This window comes from Danio rerio, chromosome 12, assembly GCF_049306965.1.
Source record: "Danio rerio strain Tuebingen ecotype United States chromosome 12, GRCz12tu, whole genome shotgun sequence".
Lineage (NCBI taxonomy): Eukaryota > Metazoa > Chordata > Actinopteri > Cypriniformes > Danionidae > Danio > Danio rerio.
In genome coordinates, this window is record NC_133187.1 from 5,696,122 (window position 1) to 5,710,218 (window position 14,097).

The window sequence follows — 14,097 nt, forward strand, 5'->3', positions numbered from 1 at the left end:
TCTATCATGGAGTGGATTACCTAATAAAGCTGGATCATCCCCAGGTAAAGAGGCTCAGGTAATTGGCTGACAGCCGAGACGAATGACTTCTCTCTTTCTGAGGATAGTGCAATATAGAGCCAAACTGTTCAGCATTTATAATGGCAGACTGCACCTCATCTGTCATTTTGAAATATTGAAATGCAAGCGTAGCCGCACCAGACTGAACAAAGAGACTTCTTGAGCTCATCTGGCTGATTCCGCATGCTGATTGGCTGGCAGTCACCTCTAGCTAAGCTGACTTTCTACTCTGACATTGTGAGATTTGAGAGGTCAGCGCACATTATATATAGTAGATATTCATTTACGCTTAGCAGACGCTTAGCGCTTCACTTTTTCCACATTTTTTATGTTACAGCCTTATTTTAAAATGGATTAAATTCATTTATTTCCTCAACATTCTACACACAATACGCCATAATGACAATGTGAAAAAAGAGTTTTTGAAATTGTTGCAAAATTATTAAAAATTAAATAGCTGAAAAATCACCTGTACATCAGTGTTCACAGTCTTTGCCGTGAAGCTCTAAATTGAGCTCAGGTACATTCTGTTTCCGCTGATCATTCTTCAGATGTTTCAGCAGCTTAACTAAAGTTCACCTGTGGTCAATTTAGTTGATTGGACATGATTTGAAAAGCCATACACCTGTCTATAAAAGTCCCAAGGTTGACAGTGCATGTCAAAGCACAAACCAAGCATGAAGACAAAGGAATTGTCTGTAGACCTTCGAGACAGAATAGTCTTGAGGCACAAGGCTGGGGAAGGTTACAGAAACATTTCTGCTGCTCTGAAAGTTCCAGCAAGCACAGCGGCCTCCATCATCCGTAAGTGGAGGATGTTTGGAACCACCAGAACTCTTCCTAGAGCTGGCCGGCCATCTAAGCTGAGTGATCAGGAGAGAAGAGCTTTAGTCAGGGAGGTGATCAATAACCCAATGATTACTCTGTCTAAGCTCCAGCGTTCTTCTGTGGAGAGAGGAGAATCTTACAGAAGGACAACCATCTGTGCAGCAATCCACCAATCAGGCCTGTATGGTGGAGTGGCCAGACGGAAGCCACTCCCCGCCTGGAATTTGCCAAAAGGCATCTGAAGGACTCTCAGACCATAAGAAACTAAATTCTCTGGTCTGATGAGACTAAGATTAAACTCTTTGGAGTGAATGCCGGGCGTTACGTTTACATAAAACCAGGCACCGCTCATCACCAGGCTAATACCATCCCTACAGTAAAGCATGGTGGTGGCAGCATCATGCTGTGGGGATGTTTTTCAGCAGCAGGAACTGAAAGACTAGTCAGGATAGAGGGAAAGATGAATGCAGAAATGTACAGAGACATCCTGAATGAAAACCTGCTTCAGAGTGCTCTTGACCTCAGACTGAGGCGACGGTTCATCTTCCAGCAGGACAATGACCCAAAGCACACTGCCAAAATATCAATGGAGTGGCTTCACAACAACTAGGTGAATGTCCTTGAGTGGCCCAGCAAGAGCCCAGACCTAAATCCTTTTGAACATCTCTGGAGAGATCTGAAAATGGCTGTACACCGTCACTTCCCATCCAACCTGATCGAGTTTGAGAGGTACTGCAAAGAGGAATGGGCTATAAGAAAGGAGTGCCAAGCTTGTGGCATCATATTCAAAAAGACTTGAGGCTGTAATCGCTGCCAAAGGTGCATCAACAAAGTATTGGGCAAAGGCTGTGAAAAATGATGTACATGTGATTTTTCAGGGGTTTTATTTTTAAGAAAATTTGCAACAAATTCAAAAATCTTTTTTCAAGTTGTCATTATGGGGTGTTGCGTGTAGAATTGTGAGGAATTGAATGAATTTAATCCATTTTGGAATAAGACTAAAATAAAGAAAAGTGGAAAAAGTGAAGCTCTGTGAATACTTTCCGCATGCACTGTATGACTGAGGAGGCATTCAGCGATTCAACAAGACAAGGCAATACACACAAGAAGAGCAAATTCTACAAAGGAGCTGTTAGTTCTTAGAAAATTTGGTGCTAGCATAAGAAGGGGGGAGTGTGTTATTTATAAAAAGAGAAGACTGTTTCTACAGGTGGTTTATCAAACCCTCTCACCCATGTGAAGAGCACTTCAGAAATGCACAAATTTATTTATTGACTTTTTTGAGACAGAAGAGTGTTTATACAGGTGGTTTGTCAACTTCACTCACCTGTGTGAAGCACACTTCATAAATCCACAAGGTTTTTTTTATTTTCCCAAGTAAAAGACAGTAGAAACATTAGTCAGTCTGTCAACGCTTAATGGGATATCTATAACTAGAAATTTCGAGGACATCCGCATATCTCTTAATCAATCTCTTCACACTTAAAAAAATGTAAACATGAACACTTAAGTATACTGATGTAAATTGTTATAAAACTATAATTCTCAAAATGAATCGAATAGGCATTAAAATAAAACAGGAAGGGATTCCCCTGGATTCTCCTCTTTCAGACTCACAGAAACATGTCTTCAAAATACTCATCGAACTCTTCCTCCCTGAAAAACAATCAAACACAACTGTTTTAGAAAAACATCCATGTTAATATGCACAAATTTAGCTTGATTACAACAAAATTTTGTGTGACTGCTCTGATTGTGCACTTCATTGTGTGATTTTCCCCCCAAAGGTCAAGAATATCTGTTAATTAATCCAGTGTTTCTCAACCACATTCCTGGAGGACCACCAGTGTGTGCTTTGTATGTCTCCTTTGTCAGACCCATTTTGAGGTCTTTCAGTCTCGGCTAATGAGCTGATGATCTGAATCAAGTATGTTAGGTTAAGGAGACATGGTAAATGCGCAGAGCTGGAGTTCCTCCAGGAACATGGTTGAGAAACACTGCTGTAATAGTTTTAGGACAACTTTGATGAAACGTGATGATCCACTTTAAATGTTGACTACTTCACACTACTCCACACTGTGGTAAAATTCATTGTAACGATGTATAAATGAGCCTCACCGGGATTTCTCCTCCACAGCAGGAGCAGGACCCTTCCAGTGCTCTGATTCTGATGGACCATCTGCATCTTCATCATCATCATCATCATCACTGCCTGCAAATGGGGAACACAATGCATTAAATACAGGAAACCCATATCAAAACAGGGTAAAAAGAAGAACTAAACCAATCCATGACCAGACACTTTCTTTTCAACACTCCATGTTTCTATAAAACATCCTGCAATTCAGAGTGTGCTTCACACTGGGTTTGACAAACCATTACGCACCATTTTTCTCTTCATATGCACCCGAGAGCACCACATATTTCTTGGAAAACATCTTGCAATTATTATTTTTTTACGTTATTTAAATACATCAAAACATTTTACAGAAAAAAAAAATTTAGTGACAGCAATGATTATTAAATATAACGACAGAAAAAAGTAATACTAGATGTAAATAAAACAAATTACAATAAAACATACATTATTTTCAATTACAAAAGGAGCTGGAAATACTACGTCCTGTTCAGATACATAGTAATAGGTGCCCATCTTTGTTAGAAATATCCTATTTTAATTGAACTTAAGCAGTCATATACTCCATTATTTATATATAAAAATTCAAGTTTTTCAATCCACTGTTCTGTTAACATCTTGCAATTCTGAGAGTGCTTCACACAGGTGAGTGGGCTTGACAAACCAACCATAAGTAATACGCTCTTTTCCTCTCCATATGCACCAGACACCCTATAAGCACCCCATAATTCTGAGTGTGCTTCACACAGGTGAGTGGGCTTGACAAACCAACCGTAAATGACACGCTTTTTTCCTCTCCATATGCACCAGACATCTTATAAGCACCCCATAATTCTGAGTGTGCTTCACACAGGTGAGTGGGCTTGACAAACTAACCGTAAATGACACGCTTTTTTCCTCTCCATATGCACCAGACATCTTATAAGCACCCCACAATTCTGAGTGCGCTGCTGTACTTCGCCAGTCCTACGCCACCCAACCTGCTCCAAGCTGGCATCAAACCGGTGACCTTCCGCATGGGAGTCGGTTGCTCTACCAAGGAGGCTAAAGACCATGGCCTCTGGTGTCTGTCGCTAGAGCACCTTTAGAGGTCAGAGGAGAGAGGTTTACCTGCACAGCACTTCACTAGCTGGCCTCCGTTACACTTACCCCCCCAAAAACACACTCCGATCCGGGTCACGGCACCAATGTAATACCACCGGTCCTACGCCACCCAACCGGGTCCGAGCTGGTATCGAACCGGCAACCTTCCGCATGGGAGTCGGTTGCTCTACCTAGGAGGCTAAAGACCATGGCCTCTGGTGTCTGTCGCTAGAGCACCTTTAGAGGTCAGAGGAGTGAGATTTACCTGCACAGCACTTCACTAGCTGGCCTCCGTTACCCTGCACACAGGTGAGTGGGCTTGACAAACCAACCGAAAGTGACACGCTTTTTTCCTCTCCATATGCACCAGACACCTTATAAGCGCCCCATAATTCTGAGTGTGCTTCACAAGGGTGAGTGGGCTTGACAAACCAGCCTTAAGTGACACGCTCTTTTCCTCTCCATATGCACCAGACACCTTTTAAGCACCCCATATTTCCAATAGCATCTGGATGCAGCCTTTATGATGCAAGCTGAGATTGCATCACTCAGCGATGCAATGTCAGACTAAACGCACTCAATGGAGTGAGTGATGTCACTCTGACTGGTAGGGTTAGGGGTGGGGTTAGGTGAGCGCATTAAAAAGCATTGGATGCAGCTCAGATTGCACTGTACCAGGTCTGCATCCAGACCCTTTCCCATATTTCTGAGTGTACTTGCCACAGGTGAGTGAGACCTCACTATCCTCTTTTATAAGTTCAGAGGGAATAAACATTTAAAAATATATATTTTTTAATTACTTAGACTTGTTATATAAATGATATACATATAATTTATAAACTCTCTGATGATTTGTAGTCTGTCTTTAATCTTATTTTGTACAGCACTTTAGATAAAAGCATCTGTGAAATAAGTAAATGCAAATGGTAAACAGTAACATTTTAATGGCAATAAAACATAAATAAGTGCAGGGTTAAGTTGTGCTGTTGTTGCAAACATGGGAACAGCAACAAAATTAAAGTGCTGAGCGCTGACAAATCTGAACAGAATGTCCATATATGGCATCACATCTCAGTAGCAAAAATCTGACAGGAGAAAACAAGCAAGGATTGACTGTTAAAGGTAAAACACTCCCAAAAGAAGGTATATGTGTGTATATATGTGAAGCCCTCAAAGGACTGAAGCTGTATGTAGGCTATGAGCATCCATCTGCTTTCAGTGAAGCTCACCTCAGGCTGTTTCATGTCAGCTACTCATTTATTAAAGTTGAGGCTACACAGAAATAAAGGTACGCGAGCTGTCACTTGGGTGGTACCTTTTTCAAGGGTACAAATTTGTACCTTAAAGGTCCATATTAATACCTCAAGGGTACATATTAGTACCTAAAAAGTACAAAAGTGTTCCTCTTAAAATCTTTTTTAAGATGACAGCCAGTGACAGCTCCATACCTGTCAACATTGGGATGTGAAAATAAGGCATATGCCCACCATAATAAGCCACTAACAGTCATGCACCATTATATGACTGTTTTAAGGATTGCATAGGAGGGGTAATGGCACCTTTAATGAAAAGGAAGAGGAATCGCGCCGTTTTTATATTTAAGAACAATGGGAGGCTCTGCTTTTTAATGTTTCTTGCCACTCTTCAGAGACAGACTGAAAATACGGGAGAAATATGGGAAAATACCTTTACGGGATAATAGAGCGATAGAACTGTAAAATAAGGGAGAATCCAGGGAAAAACGCGAGGGTTGACATGTATGGATAGCTCACGTACCTTTATTTCTGTGAGTGTATCACTCATCATAACACTGTAAAGACTGTTATTGTAATTGTGAAATGTCGACCCTATGGAACCATTTGGTTTTTAGTGTTACATTAGTGGCTTAGAAAACCACAAATACCCAATAATACCCAATACCTAATTAAAATCATCAAACTGATGAATTTGGCAAAGACAAAATTGAGTCGCAGGATACAATTATTGTAGTAACAAAACTACAAGGAGTAGGATTAATTAAACAGCAAAGTACAGAACAATATTAAAGGTATTAAATTTTCTAGATTTAATGTGTCTGAATATGGGAGTTGTTTCGAGGTTTGAGCATGTGTATTAGGGTTACTGAGTCCAAGCTTGAAAGCGCAGATGAGGGCCATTAGTTATTATTAATAGCTTTCTTGTGGAGTCATACCCTTATGAACAACCGCCTGAAGAGCAAAACAAGACTTTTTTTCTCCACACTCAAGCAGCAGTCCTTCGTGCTAGGTTTGTTTTCACCAGGTATTCATATACTATAAGTCAAAATTAAGTGTACACCTCATTAATTTAGCGAACTGAATTATCATAAATATTATTTTAACAATCTCATGTGTCAACATGATTCTGATGAACTGCAGAGCTTATGCAAACATATAGCCTAAGATCTTCCATGAAAATAAATACTATAGTAATTTACAGTTAATAATGCAATGTTTTTGAACCATACTATTGTAAAGTACTTGAATTAAACTGTTGTGGTTATTCTATTGTTGATACGGCAATGCAACATCTAGCCTATAATATTGTAGAAAATACCTAATAGGCTACTTCTCAACAACAACACACCACTGTTTAATGCAAAAAGTCAAAAGTGTACTTCAGGATTGATTACAGTTGATCAGTAATATATATTATAATATACTTTATCATAGTAGGGTTCAAAAACACTAGTATGTACTGTACATTAGAATTTTTTTTCATGTGGTATGTTTTCTTAACGTTAATATTCATTACTCATTACGCACACATTCATCATTCAAGGATTGTCAGCGTTAACGCATGCGATTAATCGAAAAATGTTAAGCATAAATATTTCTTTAATGCAGATTCATTGTTTGGTAAATTTGACTCCAATTTCTTGCAGCCACTCGCCATGTTGTGATGATCAGAAGTTTCGGTTTTAAAAAAGATTCCAGGGTGATGTTTAGATAAAAAATACTTTGTGTAAACTTATTCTTGTTATGAACCGTCTTTCTAGCAAAAAACAACATGTTTAAAGTACTATCTACGGGCCAAACTTGTTTTATTTTGGGAATATCATAACTAAAACCTGAATATGTGAAATATAAAATAATATCTTTTTACCTTTTATTTAATGTTTAAAATGCAAATCAAATTAGATTCACTTAATTTGGTAAGTAAAAAAAGTTTGTCATATAATATATAAACGAAAAGACAGAAAATATTACTGTACAAACTGTATTGTACATAAATCTGATGAACATTTTCACATTACTCAATAATATTACTAAAATTAATTAAAAAACTGAATAAATATAGATTTACACACATTTACTCAAATAAATAAACAGAATTAATGATGGGCTAAAAATCAGCGGAAAATTCCGGGTGGGCCAACAAACAACAACTATAAAGCTAATGTTATCTGATTCCTTCACTACATGGCAGATATCCACAGACTGCAGAGCCATCAACACTCTTCAGGAACGATGGACATCAGTAAGTAACCAAAACTAGTAAAAGTACACCTAACATTTATCAATGACAACAGGCATCCGCCTTCATTCACTTCATTCACATAGCCACGTTAGAAACAAATAATAATAAAATTAGAAAATCTGCGTCCTTAAACTCAATCGTCTTGTATTTCTTTATTTCAACACTGCACATTTAAAGTCATATTTATTTAATCTAGATTAATCAAAACAGATTGATATAAAATAGAGATGAAAACAAGATTGACATTAATATTCATAGTTTTGTCTCAGTATTGTAGACAGCTTCTGGAAGCTTGATATCAATAGTTGTAATAGTATTTCCAACAATATTTTTTTTTTATTATTGATGCCAAAGTACACTAGCGCACCATTTTTTAATGCATTCAGTTGATCTCTGGGTCTGTTGGGAGCAGCTTAGCTTAGCATAAAATTCAATTGGATTAGACCATTAGCATCTCGCTCAAAAAAATTCTATAGTTTCTATCACTTTTTTCTAATTTTTCTAACCTACAGCCATGGAAAACAATTAGGAGATCACTTGGAAATATCTAGTGTCCCTGGATTTATTTAGTATGTTTGAATAAAACCTTAATATTTGTTTTATTCTTTATAATTTGGAGGGTTTTATATTGACTCTTTAATCAAAACATCTGTATTCTGTTGGTAAACTGGACACATCTGTAATTACATTGTGTGCTAAGACCAACAGAGAATTAAAAGCTTTTTTAGGTTTATATGGCTAGGGACTATAGGCCTACTCCCATTCTGGCGTAATAATAAAGAACTCTGCTGCTGTACCATGCCTGCAGCTGGTGTTATGACATAATGCTTTGCCTGCAAATTCAGCCCGAAAACAGAAAAGATTGGGACAGTATGGAAAATGCAAATAAAAATAGAAAGTAGTGATTTCCAAATTTACTTTGACTGGCCTGTCTGCAGTCCCGATCTGTCTCCAATAGAGAATGTGTGGCGCATTTTGAAGCAAAAAGAGACACCATACTGTTGCCCACCTTAAGACTTGTTTGCAGGAGAAAAGGGACAAAATTACACCTTAAACCCTTTATCACTTGGTGTCTTCAGTCCCTAAATGTATTTTAAATGTTGTGAAAAGGAATGGCAACATTACAAAGTGATAAATGTTTTGTAGTCTCCAACTAGTTAACAGCACTGTGTAATATCAAGTGTGTAACATCGCCTGCTGGACTCATGGCAGCAAAGTTACAGCAACAGGAGCTATTTATGGATCACAAGTACCTAAATCTTGGAGTTTGCTGACATATCTTTGTTTTTCTTAATTTGAGAGGTGACCTAAATATTTGTGGCTTGAAGCAGATGGAAAAATGACAGGCTTATGCAGCAGTTCTTTGAATGTTTTGCCCTCCAGGTCTCTGCAGGTCTCGTGTGAATTACAACGATGAATTGGGAGCAGAGGGAAAAGTGGCGCTCACCTTTATCTGACTCCTGGGATTCCTCAGAGCTTGAAGATGAGTGCTCTATAGAGAAAACAGGTTTATTTAGTAAGTCCCATTTGCTGATGTTAAATCATCATCATTTAAAACAAGTTTACATTTAAAGGTGCCATAGAATGCAATAATTCAATATGTTATTTTTTCTGATATCTACTTGGGTATGTACATTAGGTAAGTGCAAAGATTCTTTAATCTTTACAAGTTTCATGTAATCATTTATAAACCCAAGAATAAACACTATAATAAAAAGCTCAGTTTTGACCATATTTGGAAGGGTCTTGAATATTAATGAGCTCTTCTCTGATCATCAGAGTTTGTGCTTTGTTCTGATTGGCATCACATAATTTACATGAGAATGATACAACAGATGTACAGGCATTTACAGATTTTCATTATATGGTACCTTTACCGGTGACAAAAATGGGTTCCAGAGTTTGCTAAAGGTTGTTGTTTATCGTTTTACAATATAACAATTAGCACAATTCACAAATGAAATATTCAGCATTAAGTAGCATCAGATTATATAAATACAAAACATATACATCATCAAACCCAGTTCATGTTACTAGATTAAAACTGTAATCAAATAACAGCATATGAGGGGTCAGTGTGATAACAATGGGTCTTATGTAGGCACAGGATAAAGGGTTCATAAAGGGTCCAAAAAATATTCCAGATTTCTAAAAATACGTGTGTTTTGCTTTTGAAACTGCATGTTAAATATAACAAATGCAGTGTGTGATTTATGATCATTTAAAAATAATTCCTGTTTCAAGTTTAGCAGAATACATTTCCTAGATACAGTACATAAAAAATCAGTCCTACTCTTTTGGTTAATAAACGTTCTGACACATCAAAGTCCACCCCAAAAAGATATATTAAAGAACCACCACAGAAAACTCATGTACAGTCTTCCAAATCTCATTTAGTTAAAGATGTATTTGTTAATTGAATCTGTATGATTAAAGCTCTATGGTTTTAATCAGACAGACCACGATTTCGTATAAAAGACTTGAACTAAAGCTAAAAACATATCAGGGTTTAAACTGAATGTGTTTATTACAGAAATATGCATACAAACTTGCCTTTGCGCCTCTTCTTGTGTTTGCGTTTGTCTTTGCGTTTGTTCTTTCTGGACTTGGATGATTTGGATTTCTTCGACACGTCCAGGTTCTCTTTCGATCTCCGTCTCTTCTTCGCCGTTACTTCTTTTCTCCTAGAACAAATAAAGTAGCGTTTATGTGTGAAGGTTTTCAGCCAGTCTACAGACATCTGAATGTGCAGTTGAGTTTGTAGCGGCTGAATGTTCTTACTTGTGATGATAGTTCAGTTTGTAGGAACACTCCGGACACAGACCTTAAAAATGTAACAGAAATGCAATATTTACAATGAGGAATATTTGAGGATAAGGATATTTTTCTTTGAGGAAAAATAATGGTTATAGAGCACAAATCTAGGTAAAAAACCAAATAAACAAAAGTCACTCTTGTGAAAATGCTGATGGTATTACAATTTTGCAATATTTTATATATCAGTCTGTTGAGGTAAACTAATGTTAGTTCATCAACATTAATTATGTTAAATTAGCAGTAAATATATATATATATATATATATATATATATATATATATATATATATATATATATATATATATCAGTCTACATATATCAGTCTGACAGATTTAGACACTAATTAGATGAGCTCCACACATGTGTCCTGTGAGCGAATGGTATTAGATCAGCGGCTCTGGCTTACGCAGTTTGACGAGGGCATTCCTCTTCTCCCCCTGCTCCACATACGCAAAATTCACCTCCCAGCTTTTTAGACCCTCCTTACTCTCACAGCGCTTGTTACCGCAGAGGAACTGGCCTGTGTGATTCAGAAATAAAGTCGCATTAAACATGTACACAACAGAGTGAATTCTAAAGAAACTGAAGATCACAATTAAAGGTACAGAGTTCTGCATCTGCTAAATACTTAGGCTAGCATCACAATGCTTTAATCTGCAGCTTCAGTTATGCATGGTATTGCAAAGTTGTTTTGGTACACACATTTCTACGGTACTTCTACTTATTTATACTATCATCTACTTCTTTTGTCTGATTGAAAGTTCCTTAAGTATTTTTGTTAGCAAGCACATTTAGTAAAACTATCCACTTTCAAGTTGTGGAAGAGGTTTGCTTTAAAACCTTTTCATAATTTTTATAAAGCTGAAGTAAGAATAACTTCTTTTGTATTAACATTAACCTTTTTATTGTACTAAAGCAACTGGATAATTCATAAATAATTTTTTTGAAGAAGTATGTTAAAACATGAGCATAAAATATGAAGCATCTAACTTTCGACGAACATTTAATTGAGAATTTTACAATTTACTCTTTCTTTTTAGCCATATAAATACAACTACTACAGTAAAACGAGAGCTAGACTTTGACAAGCACAACATGTTCCTGGATCACAATCACTGTTACTTACAACCAGTGTTAAATTCTCAATTCTCAGGGTATTCTCAATTACACTCTTTTTTTTCAAGATCTCAGGTTTTCCCACAATGTGCCTGTGAAGTGTTAGATCAAAATGCATTAGATATAATTTATTATATCAAGGAGTAGGTGGAAGCAAATTCTTGCTGTTTTCTTTAAATGCACATGAGCAGTACTCTCCACCCACTTTCCATAGGAGGGCGGGCCTTGGTTACTCGATTGCAGTGATGTTAAGAACAACATTTAGAGTTGAAATAATCAATGCAATCGTTACTGAATGAAACTCAAAGCATTGTTCTGATTTACATTTAATAACATATGATGAATAAGTTGGCAAAGTAGGAAGTAAAATATTCTTAAAAGTCCATTGAAGTGCTTTAAAATCAAAGCTTTGTTCAATGTGTTTAAACTGAAACAATGAGGCAAGATGAGACAAGCATATATTGAGAAGCTTCCCTCTTTATACAACTAGACAACAGAATTTTAATAAAGATATAAAAATGGAGAGGAATTGATTCAATTATCCATTAAATTTATTTTCATTAAAACTTTACTCTTCTGGTCATTTTTATTTTAAGAATGCCTGTGAATTGGGTCAATAAATCTGAATGCATACAGTAGGGCTGCATGATTTGGAAAAATCTGACATTGCGTAATCTTTTTGCGATATGAATATAATCTCATCAGATGATTTGAATAGCTCTATTTGGAAATATTTCATTAATTTAGATTGTCTGGGATGATTAAGTTTTTTTTATGCAGTGCATCATAAAATAAATTACAAGCATATACAAATATGACAGAGCAAAAATTAAAGTTAAATAACAGTGGTTTTCTGGAGAATCTAACAGTATTCAAGTACAGAATTTGAACAATCAAAGGTAAAATATCATGATCATCATCGTTTATGTAAGGTTTAAAAACAATATTTCATATTACCTTTATCTTTTAAACTATAATAAATAATCTAACCCTGCGATGTTACTATTGCAGATACATACATTGCAATATCGATACTCAAGCGATATATTCAGCCCTAGTATACCGCCTAATGAAAATACATGCACAAAACAATGAGAAGCAAATGAGAAAGAAAGAAATGGAGGTTTTATCTGCAGCATGTGATATGACAGGGGTTACTGACAGGAGACGAGTCAGACAGAGCAAAAGCCACTCTCCTCTTTTGACCTTGGCCTAGCCATGGCTTCACCTCAGATATCAGCGGCCTGACTTTAGTTTCAGCAGGCTTACAGAGGGATCCTCCAGATTGGAGTCCAGGGAAAAGTGCGTCATCAGGGAGGTTTTCTGCCAGGCGTCCCACACCACTGACAGTGTGCCGTCTGGATCGGCTTTGGCTCTGAGCCCGACCACACCTCAGCTGAAAGTGAACCGCTTAAAGCATGGAAGCGTATTTACAACCATATACGCAATTGCAGTCATCTCTAAAATATATATATATTTTTTTCATATCAGATTTTTTTTATAATTTCCACCTGTACAATTAAATACTGATTAGTGAGAAATTCTAAGTGTTATTGTAAAATTACTTGTTTAATTCTGTGGCCAAAAAAGTAAGATAAAACCCGACTTTACAGAAATATTGCAAAATATACAGTGCTCAGTCTATATGTTCACCTCTCACAAATCTCTCTTTTAAATTAATATTTTTAATAGGAAGCTATGCAATATTATATTTGTGCATATACATTAGATTAGTCAGTACTGAAAACAAATCTCTAACAAAATAACTTGCGATAACGGTCAAAAAACTAGTACACCTAAATATTAAATACAAATTTTAAAAAAGAGGAAAAATCAAGAGAAGCAAAATTTTTTTTGGAAAATTTAGTTGAAATTTTGTAGGTTGTAATGTTTTTGCATTATTTTGCTTGAATTTAATTGCATTAATAGATTAGATTAGATTACATTTAACTTTATTGTCATTACACATGTACAAGTACAATGCAACGAAATGCAGTTCAGGTCTAACCAGCAGTGCAATAGCAGCAAGTGCAGGATACAGGTACAAGTTATAAAGTGCAGTTATAGAAAAACTATGGGGATATTTACAGATGGGTGCAGTATGAACATTATATAAAGCACACCCATCTGTAAATATCACCATAGTTTTCTTTCAATTTCTAAATATGTTTGGTGACCAAAATATTATTTGAATAAATATATCTGTTTAATAAATCTGTTTTGTTTAAATGCACCAAAATAAATCACCTATATTCACTGAGAAATAAATAAAAATATTCATTTTCAAAATGGGGTGTACTTGATTATGCTGAGCAGTATAAATTCACGACTGCAAGCAATTCTAAATTGTGAGATGTCAAGTTTAGATTCTCAAGAAAATAAAAGTTTGTAACAGAAAAAAAATCATAATTTATAGAAAAACTCAATTTCTAATGAAAAAAAAGTTTGCAATAATGAGATTAGAAACTAGAACTGCATGATCAAAACCCAAAACTCCAAGGTCAGAGTTGTGAGACAAATTTCTAATTATAAGGGAAAAGGTCTTATTATTTTTTAA

The 14,097-nt window shown here is 36.1% G+C and overlaps 1 protein-coding gene across 2 annotated transcripts in view; it reads right to left on the reverse strand.

Moving 5' to 3' along the window:
- Window positions 1–14,097, reverse strand: part of fra10ac1 (FRA10A associated CGG repeat 1) — an 855,621-nt gene that overhangs the window by 821,400 nt on the left and 20,124 nt on the right. Inside the window, exons 9-14 of one of the 2 annotated variants that reach the window (NM_001006006.2) lie at window positions 10,831–10,944; window positions 10,388–10,430; window positions 10,160–10,290; window positions 9,054–9,098; window positions 3,007–3,100; window positions 2,136–2,544 (exon numbers count right to left, since the gene is read on the reverse strand). The exons of the other annotated variant lie outside the window; for it this stretch is intronic. Coding sequence (NP_001006006.2) covers window positions 2,502–2,544; window positions 3,007–3,100; window positions 9,054–9,098; window positions 10,160–10,290; window positions 10,388–10,430; window positions 10,831–10,944 — 470 coding nt within the window. The 3' untranslated portion in view covers window positions 2,136–2,501. Of the gene's footprint in view, window positions 1–2,135; window positions 2,545–3,006; window positions 3,101–9,053; window positions 9,099–10,159; window positions 10,291–10,387; window positions 10,431–10,830; window positions 10,945–14,097 lie in introns of those variants that run through there. 2 annotated transcript variants of the gene reach the window in all.